Source organism: Callospermophilus lateralis, chromosome 6 (assembly GCF_048772815.1).
Source record: "Callospermophilus lateralis isolate mCalLat2 chromosome 6, mCalLat2.hap1, whole genome shotgun sequence".
NCBI lineage: Eukaryota > Metazoa > Chordata > Mammalia > Rodentia > Sciuridae > Callospermophilus > Callospermophilus lateralis.
In genome coordinates this window covers 47,986,391-48,009,108 of record NC_135310.1, presented here as the reverse complement: position 1 = coordinate 48,009,108, position 22,718 = coordinate 47,986,391, and the positions used below count along the sequence as shown (strand labels likewise).

General features: G+C 33.3%; 1 protein-coding gene across 1 annotated transcript in view; it reads left to right on the top strand.

Annotated features, from left to right (window-relative positions):
* The window catches only part of Rfx6 (regulatory factor X6), a 51,030-nt gene that overhangs the window by 25,734 nt on the left and 2,578 nt on the right, over positions 1-22,718 (top strand). The window contains exons 7-18 of the mRNA XM_076859800.2: positions 5,431-5,538; positions 9,348-9,425; positions 9,541-9,654; positions 10,975-11,024; positions 13,338-13,497; positions 14,405-14,549; positions 15,817-15,926; positions 16,984-17,101; positions 18,754-18,876; positions 19,523-19,729; positions 20,863-21,375; positions 22,091-22,303. Coding sequence (XP_076715915.2) covers positions 5,431-5,538; positions 9,348-9,425; positions 9,541-9,654; positions 10,975-11,024; positions 13,338-13,497; positions 14,405-14,549; positions 15,817-15,926; positions 16,984-17,101; positions 18,754-18,876; positions 19,523-19,729; positions 20,863-21,375; positions 22,091-22,303 — 1,939 coding nt within the window. The remainder of the gene's footprint in view (positions 1-5,430; positions 5,539-9,347; positions 9,426-9,540; positions 9,655-10,974; positions 11,025-13,337; positions 13,498-14,404; positions 14,550-15,816; positions 15,927-16,983; positions 17,102-18,753; positions 18,877-19,522; positions 19,730-20,862; positions 21,376-22,090; positions 22,304-22,718) is intronic.

Below are 22,718 nucleotides of genomic sequence, written 5' to 3'. Positions count from 1 at the left end.
TTGCTTTGCTGTATAGTATTCCATGACAAAAACATTATAGTGCATTTGTTCATTCCATTATTGATGGGATTTTTTAAATATCTGAACTATTTAATAGTTAGGAAAAGAATATCTGTATGATGGGATTTTTTTAACTTAAAAAACAATGTTGATAGGAGTGTTTTCCAGGTACATACATACATATGGTCAGGAGTGAAATTCCAGATCCTACTACAGTCTCATTTTTAACTTTGATAGTTAAGTCCAGTTGTATTCCAAAGTGGTTGTATTAATTTGTCTCTCCAGCTGTGTGTGACATTCTTTTCACACTTCATTTTTATACATTGTATTGAATGACATTTTTTAAAAATATTTTTTTAGTGCTAGGTGGAAACAATGTCTTTATTTTATTTATTTTTACATGGTGCTTAGGATGGAACCCAGTACCTCATGTATGCAAGGCAAAGGCTCTGCCACTGAGCTACAGCCCCAGCCTTTGAATGACATTTTTAAGTTTTGCCAATCCTATGGGTGTAAACGGATGTCTGGTTTTCATCTGAAAATTATTTCTAATGACCAGTGGGTTTGACAATCTTTTTGGATTTCTATTGGTTATTGTGTAGAACTCTTGTTCAGATCAATTTTCTCTTTTATAGTTTGATTCTTAGGAGTTCTTTCTATAATCTGGATACTAATATACTATAGGTTATGGGTAATTAATAACTTTCTCTATTGGCAACATAGCAACACTTTATAGCCTTTTGATGAAGATTTTTTTTAATTTTATAGAGCTATTTCTAGCTATTTTAAATTTAGGTATATTTCAAGATCATAAAATACTTTCATAATTCTTCTGAAAGTATAAAGTCATTCTTAGTGTTTAAATAATTTCATCTATAATTGATTTTCTTTAAACTGAAATGCTATATACATCTCTCCTTTCCCTTGTCCCTGATATCCACCATTCCACTTCCTATTCCTGATTTTTACTATTTTAGGTGCCTCATACAAAAGGAATTACACATTTGTTTTGATCTTTTTTTGACTGGCTTATCTTATCTCACATAGTGTTCTTCGTATTATAACATATATCAGAATTTCCTTCCCTTTTAAGGCTAATATCCCATCTTATGTATAAGCCATATTTTAATTATTCTTTATTGATGGAAACATGAATTCCTTCCATATTTGAACTATTTTGAGTAATGCCTCTATGAACATGTGTGTATAAATATCTCTCTGTGCCCCTGCTTTCAATTATTTTGTGTACACACTTAAATAAATACATAGATAATAAATAAATAAGCAATAGTATAAACAGAATGAAAAGGTGACTCTGGAATGGGAAAAAACATCTGCAAACCGTGTATGGATAAGAGGTTAATGTCCAGAATATAAAGAGAACTGCTACAGCTCAACAACAACAAAACAAACATCTCAATTCATAAATGGACAAAGAACTTGACGTACGTTCCTCCAAAGAAGATACATGAATGGCTAATAAACCCATGAAACTATGCTGATTGTTACTAATCATTAGGAAAATGCAAATCAAAGCCACAAGATACCACCTCACATTTATGTTATCCACTTGATAACATAGCAATTCCATTTTCCATTTTTTGAGAAACCTCTATACTGGTTTGCACAGCAGCCGTATCATTTTATATCCCCACAAACAGTGCACAAGGATTCCAATTTCTCCACATTCTTGCCAACCCTTGTTTTCTGTATGTGTGGGTATATGTGTTTATGGTAGCTGTCATAATGAATGTGAGGTGGTATCTTGTGGCTTTGATTTGCATTTTCCTAATGATTAGTAACAACCAACATAGCTTCATGTGTTTATTAGCCATTCATGTATCTTCTTTGGAGGAATGCACATCAAGTTCTTTGTCCATTTATGAATTGAAATGGTTTGCTTTGTTGTTGTTGAATTCTAAGAGTTGTCTTTATATTCTGGACATTAACCTCTTATCCACACACGATTTGCAGATGTTCTCCCATTCCAGAGGTCACCTTTTCATCCTGTTTATAGTATTGTTTATCTATCTATCTGTCTGTCTATCTATCTATCTATCTATCTATCTATCTATTATGTGGTCTTGGGAATTGAACCCAGCATCTTGAACATGCTAGGTAATCACTCTACAACTGAACTATATCCTCACCCTGTTTGTATTTTATTTTGATGCACAAAAATTTTTCATTTTTATTAAGTTCAGTTTTGTATATTTTTTCTTTCATTGCCTGTGTTTTTTGCATATCCTAGAAATTGTTTTCAAATTCAAGGTCATGAATGTTTTATCATAGTTCCTTCTAAGAGTTTTATAGTTTTAGCTCCTACATTTAGATTTTTTTTTATCCCTTTTGGGCTAATTTTTGTAGAGAGTGTTAGATAAGAGTCTCACTTTCTTTTTTTTATATGTAAATATCCAATTTGGGGGATAATTTATTGAAAAGAGTTCCCCATGGAATGGCCATGGCACCCTTATAGAAAATAATTTGACAGTATATGTGGGAGTTTGTTTTGGGGCTATCTGTTCTATTTCATTATTCTGAAGGTCTATCTTTATGACCATACTACACTTTTTGATTATTGTAGCTTTGTAGGTTTTTTTCCTGATGATTTAGATATGAAATGTCCACCTTATTATTAACTTTAAATCAAGCTTTTTGGAGTAAAAATTGTAGTAAGCTTTGAAATCATGAAGTATGAATCCTCTGGCTTTGCTCTGCCTGTTCAAGACCATTTGGTTCTTTAGGATTTGGAATCCCTTGAGATTCCAAATGAATTTTAGGATGATTTTTTTTTTATTTCTGAAAAAATGTCATTGGGATTTTACATTGAACCTATAGATGACTTTGGATATATTGACATCTTAACAATATTAAATTCTCCAATCCATGAACATTGAATGTCTTTCCATTTAACTCTTTAATTTCTTCTAGTACTGTTTTGTAGTTTTCATTGTACAAGAATTCTACCCTTAGTTAATTTCTAAGTATTTTATTCTTTTTATACTATTGTAAATGTAATTCTTTCCTTGATTTTCTTTTCAAGTTGTTGTTATTGTACATAAGTGCAATTAATTTTCATATGCTCATTCTGAATCCTTCTACTTTGCCAAATTTATTGGTTCTAACAAGTTTGTGTGAGTGTGTGTGTGTGAGTGTGTGTGTGTGTGTGAGTGTTTGTGTGTGTGTGTGTAAAATCTTGAGGATTGTATACATATAAGATCATATTATCTCTGAACAGTGATAATTTTATTTCTTCTTTTCCAATTTGGATGTCTTTTCTTTCCTTGCTCTGGTTAGTATTTCCATTATGATGTACTATGAGTAACAGACATCCTTGTCTTGTCCTGATCTTAGAAAAAAACGCTATCAGTCTTTCACCATTAAGTATGATGTTTACAGTGGGCTGTTTATACATGTTTTTTGTTATATTGGGTGGTTTCCTTCTATTAGTCTCCTTACTAATTATAGGTCTATTTAGGTTTCCATTTCTTCATGATTCAGTCTTGGTAGCTTTTGGAATTTGTCCATTTTATTTTAAGTTTGATATTATCTGTTTGCTGAATTCTTTTTTTTTTTTTAGTTGTTCAAAACATTACATAGCTCTTGACATATCATGTTTCATACATTTGATTTGTTTGCTGAATTCTTGATAAAACCTGTTAAATCTTTCAGGATTCTTACTTTTTTCTTTCAAGGAAATATTTTTAATTACTAAATATATTTCTTTAGCAAAAATGAGACTATTGTTCCTAATAAATTAACATAGTACTGTATATTATTGGATTTTTAGTTTGTTTACATATTTTTCCTTATCTCACAATTACATCTTGGGATGAATAAACAAGATATTTTGGTTCAAGATAAAATGTATAAGAAAAAGTATAAACTTTTACAAAATTAGAATTTAGGTACATTTTTGTCATGTTTATAAATTAAATGTTAGATTTATATTTTGTCCTACTTTTTCCTTTCTTAAAATTAGATTGTTCATTTTCTTTCATTCTGTTATTTTTTTTCCTATTGAATGACAGTATGCATTCTTTGACAGTGAAATGATAAATAGTGCTTATATGTGGTAAACTAAAAGCATGGAAAGTCTTTGAAAAATATCTTGAATTATTAAGACAGATTAAATATAGTTGTTTGAGATTATTATATCAGTTTATAATTATTATTTATGTCATAGTTCTTTGTTAATTAAAAGTTATTTTATCAGAATAACTCTTCACTCTACCTGATAATAGAAGTTAAGCCTAAAAATTGTAACCTAATTTTAAAGAAATGGATTTCTACTATATGTTTAATGAAAGGTTCCTTTAAAACCTTATATCACATCAGTCAATGTGAAATCAGAGCTTCTAAATCTGGTGTTTAAGGACTCAAAATTTCTCCTAACTTTTTCTGCTATCCTGTAGGCCCGGATAAGTCTACAAAAGCCTACAAAGACTGGGAATGATATGATAGGGTGGGGACCCATCCTATGTCTGTAATAAGTCCTTCTCTAGTAAACATGTTTAATATGACAAGAGATGAACATAAAATGTCCAGAAATAAAAATGAACAAACTGGGAAGTACAAAAATTTATCCTTTTCAGGAATACTTTACTTCATTTACAATATTCACAACTTTATTCTTTGCTCATACTTTTGATTATGATACAGTTTGCTTAAGTTTTGTTTGTGGAGCTGAAACAATCAGTGAATGTCCTGAGCACTATGATGAGGCTCCAGCTGTATCATGATATGCATTCATTTTTTATGTAGGTTTCTTCTGGTACATCAGCACTGAAGCATTTTATATTATTTATTTGTATTTTTTTCTGAATTTCTAAAAACTGTTAGTGGTCTGTATTTCCTAAAATATGTGAAAGAACAGCAAAAATCTGCACTTAGGGTGGGGAAATGTTCATGTTGGGAAGTCTATGTTCCTAGTTTAGAAATTGGAAGACTTAAGTGCCAGTCAAATTTCACCTGTAATTACTTAATTACATCTGAAACTGAGTTCATTTACTTCTCATCATCCCATTTACTTACTCTGTAAATGAAAAAGTTGTATTTGGACATTCCTGATCCTTTTGTAGTTAAAATAATTTTAGTAGCTCCATTAATATCAAAGACAAATCTTCTGAAATATACAAATAACAAATGTGAACTTAAAAGTTGTGAAAATTAACAAATTTTCAAAACTAAAGTTCAAAATAGTAAGAAAAATATTCTGTGAAGTTGTTTAAGATTCAGAAGCAAGTTGGCTGATGTGTCCAGTTTATTCAGTTGCAACGTCTAAACGATTTACCCAAATTTCCTCATTTATGATGGTTTTCAGGGTTATGAAGAATAAAATCTTATGTGCTTCTAGTTTTATTAGAGTTGTATTTTGGATTCATACAGTTAATAGTGATTTCTTTCTTTTTATTTTTTTCTAAATTATAGGGTGGTTTCACCCGTAAATATTCACTTAGTTCAAAAACAGGAACACTTCTTCCAGAATTCCCCAGCGCTCAACACCTTGTGTACCAAGGATGCATTTCGAAGGACAAGGTATCAATTGAAAATACTTCTACATTGATTTTCTGATATGTTGTTTTCACATCTCAATTTGCTAGGAATTTCTTATGACACTTGCAGGAAGCAGTCAGAAATCTGCATAATCAAACAGAATTGATTGATTTATAGGAGAGACAAATGTTTACTAGAATTGATTAAACACTTTCCAATTAATTATTTACCATTTCTATGATAGTAGATAATCAGAAGTGGTAAAATAAACCTTAAAAGGCTGAAGATAATTTTTTATTTAAAACTCTATATTGAAGAAGAAATACTAGATCATGTCTATCACATGCAATTTTTCATTATTTATGTTTTCAATTAACATCATATTATTTCAGTAATCATTATACATTTCTGTAGGGCAGAATCTACTCCTAGCACTGAGTGGGAGATACTTAGAAAATGCAAGGACTGTACAAGATGATACAAAGACTTCTTTAAATTCTAAAATATTGTGTTCCCCTACATTCGTAATTCTTTTAAAAGTTAAAGAAAACACATCTTCATTGGATTCAGTTTATAACTATTCCTCAATATGACTTTACAATGCTTGTACATTTGTCTTAGTAAAGTCTAAGATAAAATCCCTTCTATTTCTGTACTTCTAGAATTAATTATTGAGCAGGCCTATTGGCTGTTTAAGAGCTGAAACCATTGTTAAATCAGAGTGTCATAATTTCTACATGTTACTTTCAGCTAAAGATCATTCTTTTTTTAAGCTTTTTTAAAATATTTATTTTTTAGTTATAGTTGGACACAATATCTTTATTTTATTTATTTATTTTTATGTGATGCTGAGGATTGAACCCAGGGTCTCACACGTGCTAGGCAAGTGCTCTACCGCTGACTCACAACCCCAGCCCTAAAGATCATTCTTTTTATTAACTTTTAAGGAAAACGTCTTTCATAGTTTATTTGGTCAATTTATATCTTGGGGGTACAAATATAGAGGGATATGAATAATGTCCAAACACATTAACAGTGGGATTTTTGTAGAAACAGTAAATAAAAACATCACATAGATTTAAATGAAAAAACAAAACTATTGATAGATAAGTAGAGATGCAGAGTTAGTAGTGATGATACACATACTCTGTCAGTTGAGAGCAAAGTATTGAAGGCGATTCTGAGGTGTTAAATTCATGTGAATTTCTTAAAGTATGTTCACTTCCTTCTCTACTGCTGTCACATTCTCAAAGTCATCACCATTTTTAAACATACACACATAGTGTGTGATATTATGACTTCATATTTCAGAAATGGACAGCAAATACTAATGTGTGGCAGTTTGTGGAGAAAACCATGGAATCTGTGGGACCTCAGTTCTTTGAGGGAGTATTGTTAGTTTGTGTGTGTGTGTGTGTGTGTGTGTGTGTGTGTGTGTGTGTGGAAAGTATTGTTTACATGCAAATATATCGTGAACATATTTACTGTGTAAATATATTTGGTGAGAGAAAGAGGAAGAAGGAGGGCAAGTAACAAAGAAAAATAGAGAAGCAAAGAACTTACTCCAATAGTTGATTTTATTTTCTCTGCTACCCTCCAAAGAATTCCTTATATCTTACTTTGAAAGACTGGTACCTCAGGTACCTAGTGCTTTATGACTTCTGGTTTTTAAGTTCTTCCCTAGTGAACTCTTTCATGAGTACCAGGGACTGACATTCCTCTTGTCCCCTGAGGACAGCTGAGCCCTTTTTCACCTTCTAGCCAGTAGTCAAATTCCCCAGGTAACTTGTCAATTCTTAGAGTGTGTGGCTGAAGCTAAACACTTGAAACACCTGTTTCTTTAAGGCAGATGAATGGAGACTGTTCAGTGAGTAGCTGACCCCAGTGAGATGAAGGACTAGTTGTAAGACTAAAAATTTTTGATGATTTGTGTACAAAGCTATTCATTTTGACACAAATAATTCGAAATTCTCGTGACGATAAGACCTTATTTTTAGTTAGTAGGTTTTAGTGCTCAAAGGATAAATTTTTGATGGTGGTTATAACTTCCCTTCCATAATTCATTTTGTCTTCTTATTTAAAAGTGTGTCTTGGTGTTACATATAAAAATAAAATAGCATTGCCTACCAAATAGCAAGTATCATGTGCATTGATCATAAAATATCCTGCTAGTGGTTTCCTGTAGTTAGCAACTCTCATCATCACGACCTACACTATTGTGAACTAGACCACACAGATGTGTGCTCTCACTTGGCAGCAGGAATAGGGACAAGAATGCAAAGTGTTGAGATGGAACAGCCCCATCACACACCACTCTCCTAGGTACTATTGTGATCCATTAATTTTTTGACATGTACTACAGATTACTCTGACCACGCTATATGTGCTAATTCATTTATACCTCATAACAACTCTATTATATTTTTACCAATATGTCACATCAGCTTCACAAATGAGGAAATGAAAGCACATAAATGTTAAGTAGCTTGTCTAATGTCACATAGGAAGAGGCAGTTTAGAGTTAGGATTCAAATTCAGGTAATGCAGAAATAAAGCTCTCATTTTTAACATTTTTTAATTTATCTTGTTCTAATCCATTATAAGTTTTATAATATGTTTAAAGATTTTTATATTTATTACTAGTTTTTTTTATTTTTGGCCATGCTGGGGGTGAATCTACGGCCTCACATTTGCCTGGCAAATGCTGCTGTGACACTGAGCTACATCCCCAGCCAAACTGTTCAGAATTGTTTAAACTATGCAGTCCAAATAACCATGGTAATTTGGAAATAGAGACTGTTCATAATAGACACTCAATATCTGAAGCATCTTTTTTTCTGGTAAATGCATCATTTAATGTTATTGCTAATTCTAGATAATATTTAGTAAGCTCTCATTATGTGCCAGGCACAGTTCTCTGTATAGCTCCTCATACTTTATTTGACTTTCTTAACACGGTATGAGTAATATAGTACTACTACTTAAAGATAAAAAGCTTAGGGCTCAGAAATAGAGCAAATTGGGGCTGGGGCTGGGGCTCAGCAGTAGCACACTTGCCTGGCATGTGTGAGGCACTGGGTTAGGATTCTCAGCACCACATATAAATACATAAATAAAATAAAGGTCTATCAACAACTTAAAAAAAGAAATAGAACAAATTGTGTAATCACATCTGGTCAGTCATATAGAGGAGCTTGGCACTCAAGATGAGCTGTCTCCAGAATCAAAACTTGAAACCACTGTGCCACACTGCTTCAAGCATCCATTCAATAAAACTGTGTGAAGAGTTCATGTATTTAACTTTTTGGGGGGGTTACCGGGGATTGAATTCAGGGGCACCTGACCACTGAGTCACATCGCAGCCCTATTTTAAAATTTTATTTAGAAACAGGGTCTCACTGTTGCATAGCACTTTGCTGTTGCTGAGGCTGACTTCGAACATGAGATCTTCCTGCCCCAGCCTCCCAAGCCACTGGGATTACAAGCATGTGCCACAGCACTTGGCTCATTTATTTTACTATTTAATGTTTATTTTCCTAATAAAAAGTCATTTTCTTATTAAGCAGAATATTAGGATGTTGCTTTGGACCACAGTTTCCTGGATAACTACTTTTTTCCTCATTTTGTTCTTATCTGGTACTATAGTCACTAATTTTCTTGCCTTTCTCCCCTCACAAGGCAGTGAGTCCCTTGAAATAAAGATTTTTGCCTTCATTTTTGATCCTCAGCATTGAACATAAAGCCAAGTGCACAAAGTAAAGCCAAGCTTATAAAATGTGTGTAGAATAAATGAACAAATAAAGGTACTATTACAGAATGCTTTTGTTAAGTTTTTTTCTTTCTTGAAATAGGTTGATACTCTCATAATGATGTACAAAACTCACTGCCAGTGTATCCTGGACAATGCAATTAATGGAAACTTTGAGGAGGTAAGGATGACAAATGAATGCTTTCTTGACTATATTATACATGTTTTCAGGTCCTGTTCTTAATGAGGTCATACTAAAGGAAAATTTTAACATATGTATTTTGCTCTACAACTAGATCCAGCACTTCTTATTACACTTTTGGCAAGGAATGCCTGATCATCTTCTTCCCCTGCTTGAAAATCCTGTTATCATTGACATATTCTGTGTTTGTGACTCAATTCTTTATAAGGTAAACTCTTTAGAGTGTCTTTAATGTGAACCATTTATTTCTTTAAAATAACATTTTAATATAAATTCTTGTAATGCATACACTATCTATAAGCAATTTAATCATGCATGTTTAATGGTTTATGTATTTTAATAGAAATTTATATCAAGCAAAACAAATTTAATTTCTGTTTATAACCAAGAATAATTCTAAATGTGACATATTTGCCAAAATATGAAAACTTAGTTAATTTTTATTAACTCTCTGATGTATTTTCAGATTAAAATAATATAGTGACTATTTCACAATAGTGTTTTCAGGAAAAGCAGAATTTTAGGACTAATAACTAATAACTATTCTGAAAAATTCTAACTTTAATGCATTTATGTCCTATTCTATTCTTAACCCAAATAAGAGTCCCCAGATCTGAGTTGGCATGAAAAACCAAGCTTATTAGCAAGCTAGTTGCCATTTCCAGGTTCTCAGCTTTGCAGAAATTAAAGCAGAAGCTAGGCAGACTCTGTCCAGGTACACATTTGCAGATCCAATAAAGGTGGATTGGCTTAAGCCAGAATGTGGGAGCTCATATTTTCATTTTCTGTTTAGTTATCACTCATCACAGGAGAAGACAATGGAGAAATAAGTGCAGGATTTTCTTTGCCTTTAGTTGAAGATGGGAAAAAGAGAGCAAGGAATGTCTGCTTTTCTGGATTGAATAAGAATACCATTATTTAGAGAGAGAAGATTCAATTTGCACCAACTGATCGTCTTTAATGCTTAACACTCAAAACGGACAACCAGAGGTGAAACAGAGGCAGTAGCTCTGAAAGAGTATCAAAAAGACCTGGGCTCATGCACATGCACACACATTTGCCACCATCAAAGCAAAACTGTTTGGACTGTAGTTCAGATTTTCTAAGACATACTTTTAAAACATACCATGATCATTTTTTTTTTTAACCCTACACAAAAATCATGAGTTTAATATCATTAAATAAACTTAGTTTCTCCTCCGCTTGTTGGACCCATGGATGCACAGTGAGCACAGTAAATAGAACAGTGCAAAGCGGGCTTCTGCCAGATCTTCATCCCACTTCTAGAGTGGTCAGCTTCTATTCTATAAACAGTACGTGCTTACCAAGGCCAATCTATTGGTAATTAAGGTATGCATCCACATACAACTCACACATTCATTTTAGAGATAAATTATAACTTTCAGAAAGGAGTAACCATGTTACTATGTAGGGAGCTAAGAAGAAAAGCAATTAACAAGTAATGTGTCTTTAGCCATAGAAATACTAAGGAGAGATTTATGTTAATTCATTTCTGCTTGTTATTAAGGTTCTTACAGATGTTCTCATTCCTGCAACAATGCAAGAAATGCCTGAAAGGTATGTTCAGTAAATAAAGAATAATAATTTCACTTTATACCTTTAAACCTTATGTTAAAGGAAAACATTAAGCAGTGATTCATTTATTTATTAAGGAGAATATTTTTCTACTTCTGTTTTTTTTTTAATTGGTTGGAAGAGATGTACCTCAATCCTTGTGTTTGAACCTCATTGAACAAAATGAGTGGAATCCCTGAAATTTCTTTTAAGAGTCACCAAAGTGGTACTCAAATGGGACTGACCTTCAAGGTACTTAGAAAGTCCTTCAATGGAAATTAATTGGAGGAAGATAAATGGAGATAATTGATGGAAAATAAGCACAGTAATAAAAACTATAAGGAAAGTTATTCTATTTTCATTATGAACTTTGATCTTAATTGTAAAAACCAGGAAGCAGACATAATAAAATCATTACCTTCTTTTAACAAAGAAATAAGATCTCAAATAGTTTATTAAATGATATCTGACGATTTTTCACAAAGCTTTTCCAATGTGTGAACAAGAGGAACTTGAAAAAAAAAACAGCCTTTTTTTCCCCTTGAAAACAAAGTCTAATGAAATAAGGAAAATTATTTTAATATTGGGAGAAGACAAATTTATTTAGGGATGGACATATCTGGTCCTCAAATTTTGATTTATCTTTTCCTCTAGATTGTTTGATTTGTTTATGTAATAAATTATATTGATCTGGTTCCCAGTCATTTAATTATCAATATAGTCTTTTAAACATCTAATCTGTACTCTGCTTTATGTATGTATTTATTTATTTGTGGGTATTGTGGATTGAACTCTAATCTGTGCTCTCTGTCAGATATATCTAGCATTTCTGAGTCATAGCAGGATATCTGTGCTAACTTAGTGGCAGGCATCTGGTCACAAGACTGTTTTAAATAGTAATAATAGCTGACTGGTAGTAAATACAACATAGGCTTTGAGACTACATAAATCATTTAATTCTTATAACAAATCTGAGATGTTCATTGCAGAGAAGAAAAACATACATAAATGCATATTAAAGCTTAAAACTCACCATATTCTTAAAGTCTGAGATTATTATTTCACAGACATTCTTCAAGGTATATATAGAAATATATACCTTCTTACAAATAGAACCATAATACTCATACTATAGTGGTACAATTTAAGAACATTTCCATTTCAATAGATGGAGATCAACATTATCTTTTTGAGTGGTGTCATAAATTTCCAGCATCAGAGAACACTGTACTTTAACCAATTTATTATCTTTGAATAATTGGACTTTTTTCTTTATACACAATGTGTCATCTGACTCTAAAGTACTGTATGTTCCAAAAATTCTCAAATGAGGAACCTGGGAGAAGAAAGAAGTTAATTTATCTTCCCAGAGTAAAAAGCAAAACCTAGATTTTGACTCCAAACCCTACCTACTCTTTTTCTGTATCATGTCACTGCTCCTCAAAACATATACCATCCCAAATATATTTATATTTGTTGAGATAAGATATGAAGTTTTTAGACTGATTTTTAAATGTTTATATCTTATAAAATCTATATAGTCAATATTAATAATTTTCTAGATTGGGCCTAAAATTAGTATGCTTTTGGTAATTCATTATCAAAATTATATTTGGATTATAGAAGTATTTTACTAAAATCAATATTAAATGCACAAAATGTTGTTATGATCCTAAAGTGATGTCTCTCAATATGCTAAGATATATAAGACATTAAGCTTTTACTTACATTTCTCAGGAATATATTTTATAGAAAATGATTAAACTGTGCACTAATGTTAATAGTAAAGCATTAGCCAGGTGTGGTGGTGCACACCTGTAATTCCAGCAGCTGGGGAGGCTGAGGCAGGAGGATGGAGCGTTCAAAGCCAGTCTCAGCAATCGTGAGATGCTAAGCAACTCGGTGAGACCCTGTCTCTAAATAAAATACAAAATAGGGCTGGGGGTGTGGCTCAGTGGTCAAGTGCCCCGAGTTCAATCCCTGGTATCCCCCCTCATCACCACCCCCCAAAAAAGCATTAATTATTAGGTATTCCCTGAATTACAGAGTTTAACCTGGGCATTTTCCATGAATTATTTCATATAATCCTCACAATAATCCTGTGACCAGATGCTGTTCTTATTCCTATTTAACAAACAAGGAAACTGGAACTTGAGAAAATTGAATATTTTGATTAAAATAATAAATAGCAAACCCAGGCTGAGGCTGTCTCACTTTGAATTCATGCTTTTATATAAACTAATATAAAACACCCTTACTCAATGCTTTTTTCTTTTTTAAAAACAATGTAGCTTTAACACATAGTTTTCTTTTTAGTTTACTAGCAGACATAAGAAATTTTGCTAAAAATTGGGAACAGTGGGTTGTTTCATCCTTGGAAAACTTGCCAGAAGCCCTAACTGACAAGAAAATACCCATTGTGCGAAGATTTGTATCTTCTCTGAAGCGACAAACATCTTTCTTGCATCTTGCTCAGGTAGGTGGGTAAGTTGAGTGTTGAGTAACCAAAAAAAAAAAAAAAAAAGAATCTTCTGATCAGAGGAAGATAGAGGAACTTTCATAGACTAAAGGAAACTAAATAGATATGCATGCAAAATGCAGTATGTAATCCTAGAGTCAATATCAGAGCTAAAAAAAGATGTTAACGGGAAAATGTTGAAATTTGAATTCCTGCCATAGTTGAGTTAATACTATTGTGCCAATGAAATATTGATATTGGTAATGTACAATGCTTATGCCAGAGAAAAAAGCTCAATGGAAGGCATGTGAAAAGTCTGCACTATCTTTGCAACTTTTCTGTGACTTAAAATTATTTCAAAATCAAAAATAAAACAACATGCAAATAGAACATGAAATACTTATCATGTGAATCCAATGGATACAAGTTAAGGTTGTAAGGAAGGAGCCCACATGAAATCTGATATTGTGAAACTCACACATACAACACACTTTAAACTGCTAATAATTATGGTTCTTTTAGATAGAGAAGAACAGACATAATTCTTAAATTAGGAATGTCATGTAGTATTAAACAACTTTCACTGCCCCAAATGATTACATACTTTCTAAAGGTTTTTAGTCCCTTAAATTTTAAAAGACTAGCTGGAGATAGTTTCAGAAAATAAATGTAACATCACATATCCTTACTGTGTGACCATGGGCAAATTAATTAAATAAATAAATAAATAAATTTTAAATTTAAAAATAAATTTTCAAATCCTTAACAGAGATAATCATAAGTCACAGCTATTGCTTTGAATTTTAAGATGAAAATATAATTTATGCACGATTCTTTTCCCTCAAGGAATTATTTTTGTTGAAGATAAAACTTTAGATAGATGATACATGATATAGTGTAGTGTCTTTTTACTTTTTCTGTGCAGATTGCAAGACCAGCTCTCTTTGACCAGCATGTTGTGAATTCTATGATATCTGATATTGAAAAAGTTGACTTGAATAGTATTGGATCTCAGGCCCTTCTTACCATTTCTGGTAGTGCAGACACTGAATCTGATATCTACAGTGAACGTAAGTCCATTTTCTTTATAAAGAACAAAGTTTCTGAACTTTGGCCCTATTGGCATTGTGGAGAAATGTGTTGTGCATTGTAGGATGTTGTAGGAGCATTCCTGGCCTCTCTCCACTAGACACCAGTGACAGCATCCCTTAGTTATGACAACCAAAAACATTATATATTGCCAAATGGCCCTTGGCTGCAAAGTGAAATTTGAGAAGCTCTCTTTATAGACATGTTTTTAATTTCTAAAGACGATCCTTTGTTTAAAGAGACTTGTATGGGAAAATACAGAAAATATTAAGGAAAATGAAAGTAATTTATAATCTCTGGGTCAAGAAATAATCCAAATATAAATAGCCTGGAAATTATCAAAGTGGTCTGGGATTTTGTGAGTTTTCTTCCAGTTTTAAATTTCACATATATGTTTGCATGTGTTTTGCACTTGTGTTGTCATGTGATGTATGTATGCTGCATGTCAAAATGATAACACAATATGATTCAAAGTAGAGACTCCACCCAGGTTTGGACTATTTGACAGAGTCTGCTAAGCCAATATGCTTGACAACACAACCAAACTTGTTTTCCAAGGAATAACAATCTACTATTTTCCTCTCCCTTTATCTTTGAAAAGACAAAAACTACAGCCTCCTGTAGGATAAAATGCAAACAATGGACTGCTTTCTAGGATCCAACCTCAGCCTACTTTTTGCTTCTTAATATAAAATATTATTACCTTTTAAGATTTAGTAAACTTCAAACTCTTCAATAAAATGGTAATCCTAAAATGTCCCTTTAAATTTTATGATAGAAAATTATTCAAGTATGTGACTCAATACTGTAGGGCAAAATTTAATTTGCTAAGGATCAAGGATCTTTCAGAAAGAAGGAAATTAATTATTCTGACTTGGTTATTTCACTAGCTTTCAACTAATCTGTTCCATATAATAAAAATACCAGGTTAAAAATGAATATTCAACTATATTAATTTTTTATTTTCTAGTATGTGAATATATCTGTACATGTATACATATAACACATAAACCTATATTTGAGTGTTATTAAGGTAGACATACTTATTAAAATGGAAGTATAGAGTACTAGGCATTTTTTGTTACTGTTCTTAAGCTATTGAATGAGTTCTCTTCATGCATTTCACTTAATCTATCTTTCCCTTTTGTGGCATAAAATTAATAATAATTTGTAAGTTCTAGGTTTTCTCTTGGGTTCAAAGTAGATGCAATGTTCTTCTTTCTTCTCTTTTCTTTTTTGACATGGCAGAAGACTCTGTCATTGTGTTCCAAGAACTGAAGGATCTCCTTAAGAAGAATGCCACTGTGGAGGCTTTTATTGAATGGTTGGATACAGTGGTAGAACAGAGAGTTATTAAGGTACTTTATTTAAAAAAATTTTTTTTAGTTGTCTCTGTCCCTTTATTTTATTTATTTTACACATGCTAGGCAAGTGCTCTACCACTGAGCTACAACTTCAGCACCGTTAAGATACTTTTTAATGACAGATTTGAGGAAATAAATTTTTTGTTAAGAATAAATGCTAAATTGGCTATAATTCTTGACTGGTTAAAAAAAAAAAGGTGGAAGACTGTATAAAAAAGTTTTGGGGAAATTCTGAAGCTCTACAAATAAGGCAGCCCAAATATCTAAATTAGGAAGACGTCAGATTTGAAAGCATTGGGCCTGGGTTCAATACTGTTTCTCCTTTCCGAACCAAGAGCAATACTCCTTCCCTGTCAGTCAAGAAAGTTATTTACACCTGAGTAACTTCATTAGTGAAACATAAACTCAGAAACTGGAACGATATGGTCCTTTTTTTAAAAGCAAGTTTTCATAAATGCTGAAAAAAATTTCTTTTACCTTTTGCAATATTAAATTCTAAAAGCTCAGTATTTTTTGTTTTCTGTTTGTCTTCTTCAATTTTTTTCTGTTAACCTTCAAGTCATCCATCATGAAGCAAGGCAATAAGAACAAATATATCCATCACTAGTTGGAGTGAGCTATTCATATCAAGAAAACCAGTTATAGTCTGGGGAAGTTTTTTCATTCTGGAAGGAAAACAGATTTTCATTCAAGACCCGAGAAGTCTGTTAATCATTCACGGAAATATATAACCCCCTTTCACACTTTATATTATGTTATTTTAAACCCTCTATCAGAAAATTAAAAGATAAAAACATTTTGTAAAGTATCTCATTTTGTTGTCTAATTCTATTGAGAAACAATGTTATTTAGAGTATACTTTTTAGCCCTTAAAATGGAAGCAAAGACAGGCCGAAATTAAAATCCCTGAACAGGTCATGTTGTTTGATGAAACAAAGAACATGTCTGCCATCTGTCCATTTAGACAGTGTATCTACCTTGATCTAACATAGGATAAATGGAGTGATGAAATGACAGATTTTGTAGTTTCATTTTGTTTCTTTTCTTTTAGACCAGCAAACAAAATGGAAGATCATTAAAGAAGAGAGCCCAGGACTTTTTGCTGAAGTGGAGCTTTCTTGGTGCTCGAGTCATGCATAATCTCACCTTGAACAATGCATCCAGTTTTGGTATCCTATGTGCCTTATAAAAGCCTTACATTCATTCCCAATCACATCTGGTGTCTATTTTTAAGTCTATTACCACATCACTTCTCAAACACTGTCTGAATATCAGCTAGTAAAAAATAGTAGTTATAACAATATATCTCTTTTGAAATTAAAAAGATGTAAAGAGCTAATAAAATCTATTGTTTGAAAAATTTAAATGTTACTAAAATAAAACTGTAAATGGAAAACTAGTAATGCAAATGCATTAATATAGAAGTAAATAACACTTGGAAATTTTATTCAATAAAAGGAAGTTTATTAACTATTATAAAAAAAAAAAGAAAAAGAAAATGGTAGTTATGAGCTTGGTTGTAGAGTCAGACTTCATGTGGGGTTAAATCCTAATACTTTCTCTCCAGCTGTGGGTTTACCTAAGCCAGGCTGCTCACTGAAGAAGGTGCAGAATACTCGTTTCCTAAGAACTATGTAGATGCTTTAGTAAGATGATGTATACAAAAACAAGTTGCCAACACTCAGTAGATACTTAATGAACAGCAGCTATTATCATTAAATCACATTGGTACTTGGATAAATTGTCTTTGTTAAACCAACAAACAATAACTGAAATTATTTTCAAGATAGTGCTCATTTTAATATGGCCATTTTTTTTTACATCTGTTTTCCTGGCATCTGTATAGTTGTATTCCAGGAGTGGAAGAGCAACATTCTATTAAATTTATGAACTCCCTTTCCTGATCTCTATGACTTATAAAATAAATCAGATCAAATTAACTTTTTCAAAAATTGGCTACTCTCTTTTTTCTAAAATTTCTGAGATTCCCATTGTATAGTTACAATGCTAAAGGTATGGACAGTAACTCTGTGTTTAGTAGTTGCTGATTTCAAGATATCTTCACATTATCAAATAGATTGCAATTAACTAAGTTTTAAAATTTAATGTCCAATGCACTTAAATCAAACCAGCAAACTTGTGCTGAAGGATGAACAAAATACACTGTGTCTATTATTTAAAATAAACTTGCTTATATTTTAGATTTCTTAAAATATATAAGATTGAAACCTGATCTTATTATGATAAAAAGACTTGTTGGGAAATCCGTCGAATAGCTAAAAAGACATTTAAAATTTTCCAGTACATCTTTCATGTGAAAATTACTTTTTTTTTCAAACCAAATAATATTTGTTTCAAGCTAGAAAGACATCTTTTCTTGATACTTTTCTCAGACCATTCTGGCCATTGTCTGATTATTCAGTACAAAGTAAACAGAAATAGAGCAGAGTAGAGCTCATTCTCCTCAGGTTAAACCTTATCACACTGCAGTGTGTGCCCTCTTAAAGCATAAAGCATGTCTCACTTTCATCCGTATTTTCCTTTGATGTAATTAGTGGCCAAAGAGCTGGCAGGACAGTATACACAGTGAGCTAGGCAGGCGGTACACAGAAAGATTAGAGACCCAAGTTAAGCATGTTGGTCTTTGCAGGTCATTTAAAGTCCAACAAGTATTTGTTTATTTCAGTTGCTCCTCGTAAAGTGTGGTGAGATGGTCACAAAGATAACTTCACTTTTCTTTCTCTTTCCCTCTCTCTCCTTGGTCCCTCTTTCTTCTTACCACCTCACTATGTGCTCTCCCCTCTTCCCATTCATAAACAAGGTTCTTTCCATTTGATCCGAATGCTTCTCGATGAATACATTCTCCTGGCCATGGAGACCCAGTTTAATAATGACAAAGAGCAGGAATTACAGAATTTATTGGACAAATATATGAAGAATTCAGGTACTATAAATAAGTAGTATGATTTTTATGTTTCTTTGTTTAAACTTAAGTTGAAAAATCTGCATGTGTACAAGTTAAGTGGGTTCATAATAGTCTCAGAGTTTTTTTCCAAACATGCCACTACTACCATCAGATACTAACATGAACAGAATGCTGTTTCTCTTCCATTTATACATAGATTAGTCAGAGTTTTTTCATTGGAAACTTTGAAGTTAACAAAATTGACATTCTTAACTTCTGAAAAGTTAAATGAAGCTGGAGAAGTGACTGTAGTTCAAAAAACTATTATATTTCAGAATAACCCATGTGGTATATTTCACATATAAGTAAGCTCTTCAGGAATTTAGAGAAAGAAGGAAACACATCTATTTTAGATGTGAAAACTTTCATTTTGAAGACTTTGGAGTGGACTATTTGGAGTCTCTCAGAATACATGTACACCCACAAATAACCAGCTGATAAAACCCAGCACCACACTGCCAAGAACAAAGGTCTACCCAACTTATTTCCCACAGAAAACTGGCTTATGAGTTTCCAGATTAATTACTTTACCCATGAAACATTCTCAGTGTCTTTTATTTGCTGGCTTATCAACTAGGAATATGGGAATGATTGAAGCTTCCTCACTTTAAAAAACTCTTTCCAGATGCAAGTAAAGCTGCCTTCACCGCCTCGCCAAGCTCATGCTTTCTGGCCAATCGGAATAAAGGAAGCTCTGTTTCCAGTGACACGGTGAAGAATGAAAGCCATGTGGACACAGCCTGCCTTCCTCTGCCATCCAGTCACCCTGGAGCCCTACCCCCTGCTCTTCACCCCTTCCCTGCTGGGAACACAGATAATATGCCACTCACAGGTACCCGTGGAGCAACAACGAGAACCACCTAGACTTCCACATGTCTCAGAGGAACTTATTCCTTTGCTTTCCTTAAAACTCCTAACCTCTAGGGATTCCAAGAATAAAAAGGGTTTCCTTAATTGGTTTGCAATATTTTATAGGATTTAAAATATTTTAGTTAAAATTTTGTGTAATATTTTTAGTGTTTTTGTATTTTAAAGCAATTACCATTCACATTTTAACTAATGCCATTATTAACCTGAGTATCATATTTGGGTGCTTGGTAAATTATATTAGAAATATAAATAGTCCTCTTCATTTAGTGGGAGGAAAAACTAGATTAGGTAACCATAAAATCCTTAAGATGCTTTACAGATCAAAAAAGGGAACACTTATTTTTGGGGGGGTTTTTGATGAGATTTCTCTTCCATTAAAAAGTAGATTTGGTCATTCTAGAATAATTATTACAATAATTTTGCCCTTTGGTCTAGGGTCCACTTTGTGTCAAAGAATGTTCAATGGCTTGGGCTAACTACTTGGAATATTTTAAATGTGTTTATTGCCTTGTGTCTTTTTTGAAACCCTTTTATATACATTAATTCATTGGATATGCAGAATTTTGAACCTTGAAGGGCCTTATCCTTCAGTGGTCTAATTCCTGCCCATGGGAAATCAAAGGCACAGGGAGTTGTTGCCATTCATAAACCACATGGCTCATCAGTGGTATTCACAAGATGTTTTGAATTGATGGCTTTGAAGCCATGCCATTTTGACATTAATGCATTTTTCTTTCACCCCAAACCATTTCACATTCAGCTTGCTTTTAATTATGGAGAAATTTGAGCATCTGACTCCCTTGCCCTTTGCAAGTGTGAGTACTAAATATCTTCATATCTATAGGAGTACAAAGCCATCCCAGACTCTCTCTGGGAGACTCACTCTGGCTGTAACGTATACCTGCATTGTGAAGATGTGCGTATATTTTTAATTTGCATTTTCGTGCTCTCCATTCTAGTTATTTTTGGAGGGTAGGAATGAACCAAGTTGGGGGAAAAAAAAGGCATGCTAATACATTTACAAATATTTCTTAGAGATCCAAGCCCATATACTTTATATGCCACTAAATGAATGCTCTGCTAATTCCTTTCCAGGTCAAATGGAGCTTTCACAGGGTACTGGACATTTGATGACACCACCTATTTCTCCAGCCATGGCCAGTCGAGGAAGTGTCATTAACCAAGGGCCAATGGCAGGGAGACCCCCAAGTGTGGGCCCAGTACTCTCAGTTGCATCACATTGCTCAGCATACCCAGAGACCATTTATCCTACTCTCTCTCAAAATAACCATGACTTTTATGGGGCCAACTCTAACTATCAGACTGTGTTTAGGGCACAGCCCCACCCCACACCAGGACTCTATTCTCATCGTGCTGAGCATGGTCGATGCATGACCTGGGCTGAACAGCAGCTTTCTAGAGACTTTTTCAGTGGCAGCTGCGCTGGGTCTCCATATAATTCTCGGCCACCTTCCAGCTATGCACCATCCTCACATGCCCAAGATTCACATAGTATGCAGTTTTTAAATACAGGAAGCTTCAATTTCCTGAACAACACAGGGGCTGCCAGCTGCCAAGGAGCAACATTGCCTTCTAATTCACCTAACGGTATGAATTTTGTAAAGAGTTTTCCTGGCTTTTGAGTAGACAGTAAGTCAACATCGGCCATTGGGTTTCTGCCAAGTAGTATGTCATCTCATGTAAGACTTCTAAAGACCATGGAGTCTTAGACATCTAGGGCTGATATGTTCACAAATAAGAATATTCCCTATTTTTTGTGGCTTTATTGAAGTTGTACACATTATTTAAAAATGCCACACATTATGAAAAAAGACCTCATGTCAAACTACATACATGAAACCACCCTTAACAGGCAGGGAAAAGAATGTTCTTTCCTTTGAAAGTATTTTTAATGGAGAATGCTCTTCAAAAGAACTAGAAGCAGATTCAAGACTGAGACCAAAACTGTGTCCATTGTTAGGCCGATAAAATCTTGAAGGGCGCTATAAAGACCTGTGGATGCCTTCAGCCACCAAAATTGGCTTTGTGTAGTCAGACTTTATTAATTTGGATAAGTAAATTATAACAGAGGTGCAATCTATGTCTCAAAGTTATAATGTGACAATTCTTCTTTGAAAAAAAAGCACAAACCTAGCAGAGTAAACCATATCCATATAAGCACAAATCCAAGTCTATAGTAAACAGATGTAATATTTATAGTTTGATTTCTTTAAGGCTCTGCCCAATTGCCTTGTGGCTTTTTCCTTCCTGGACTGTTCTTTGTAATAAGCTAATAGCACATTCTCAACACTTTCTCTTCTAGGCTACTACGGAAGCAATATAAACTACCCAGAGTCTCATAGGCTCGGGTCAATGGTGAATCAACACGTTTCTGTCATCAGCAGCATCCGCTCACTCCCTCCGTACAGTGACATCCATGACCCACTTAACATTTTAGATGACAGCAGTAGAAAGCAGACCAGTTCATTCTATGCAGATGCGTCATCTCCAGCTACGTGTCGGACTCCAGTAGTAGGTAAGTTACTTTAGTAGTTCTTGAAAATGTTTTTTAAAAAGTGGCTTTTAAATGGGCCTTACCTCAAATATGCAGCATCACTTAGCAGAAACTGTTGAGGTGAACTGGGTATGTACCTTTCTGCTGCCAGTTTGTTACTTTGGATCTGAAGTTGCATCTTTGTATCTGAATATACTGTTAGTAACAATTTTCTAGGTCTCATTCCACATATCACTGCTGTGAGATCTACGGCTGGGTCTATTTTTCTTTCCAAAAAGAATAGTTGGCATCTTTTATGAATGCAAAAAATTAATATAACCTGTCAAGTGCAGTTTAAAAGACAGTAACATTTAGGAGGACTCTGATGATGTTTTTTTCTCATTGTCTCTTGATTACTGTTGGACTCTTGTCTCTTTTAGGTCCCATAATAGCCGTC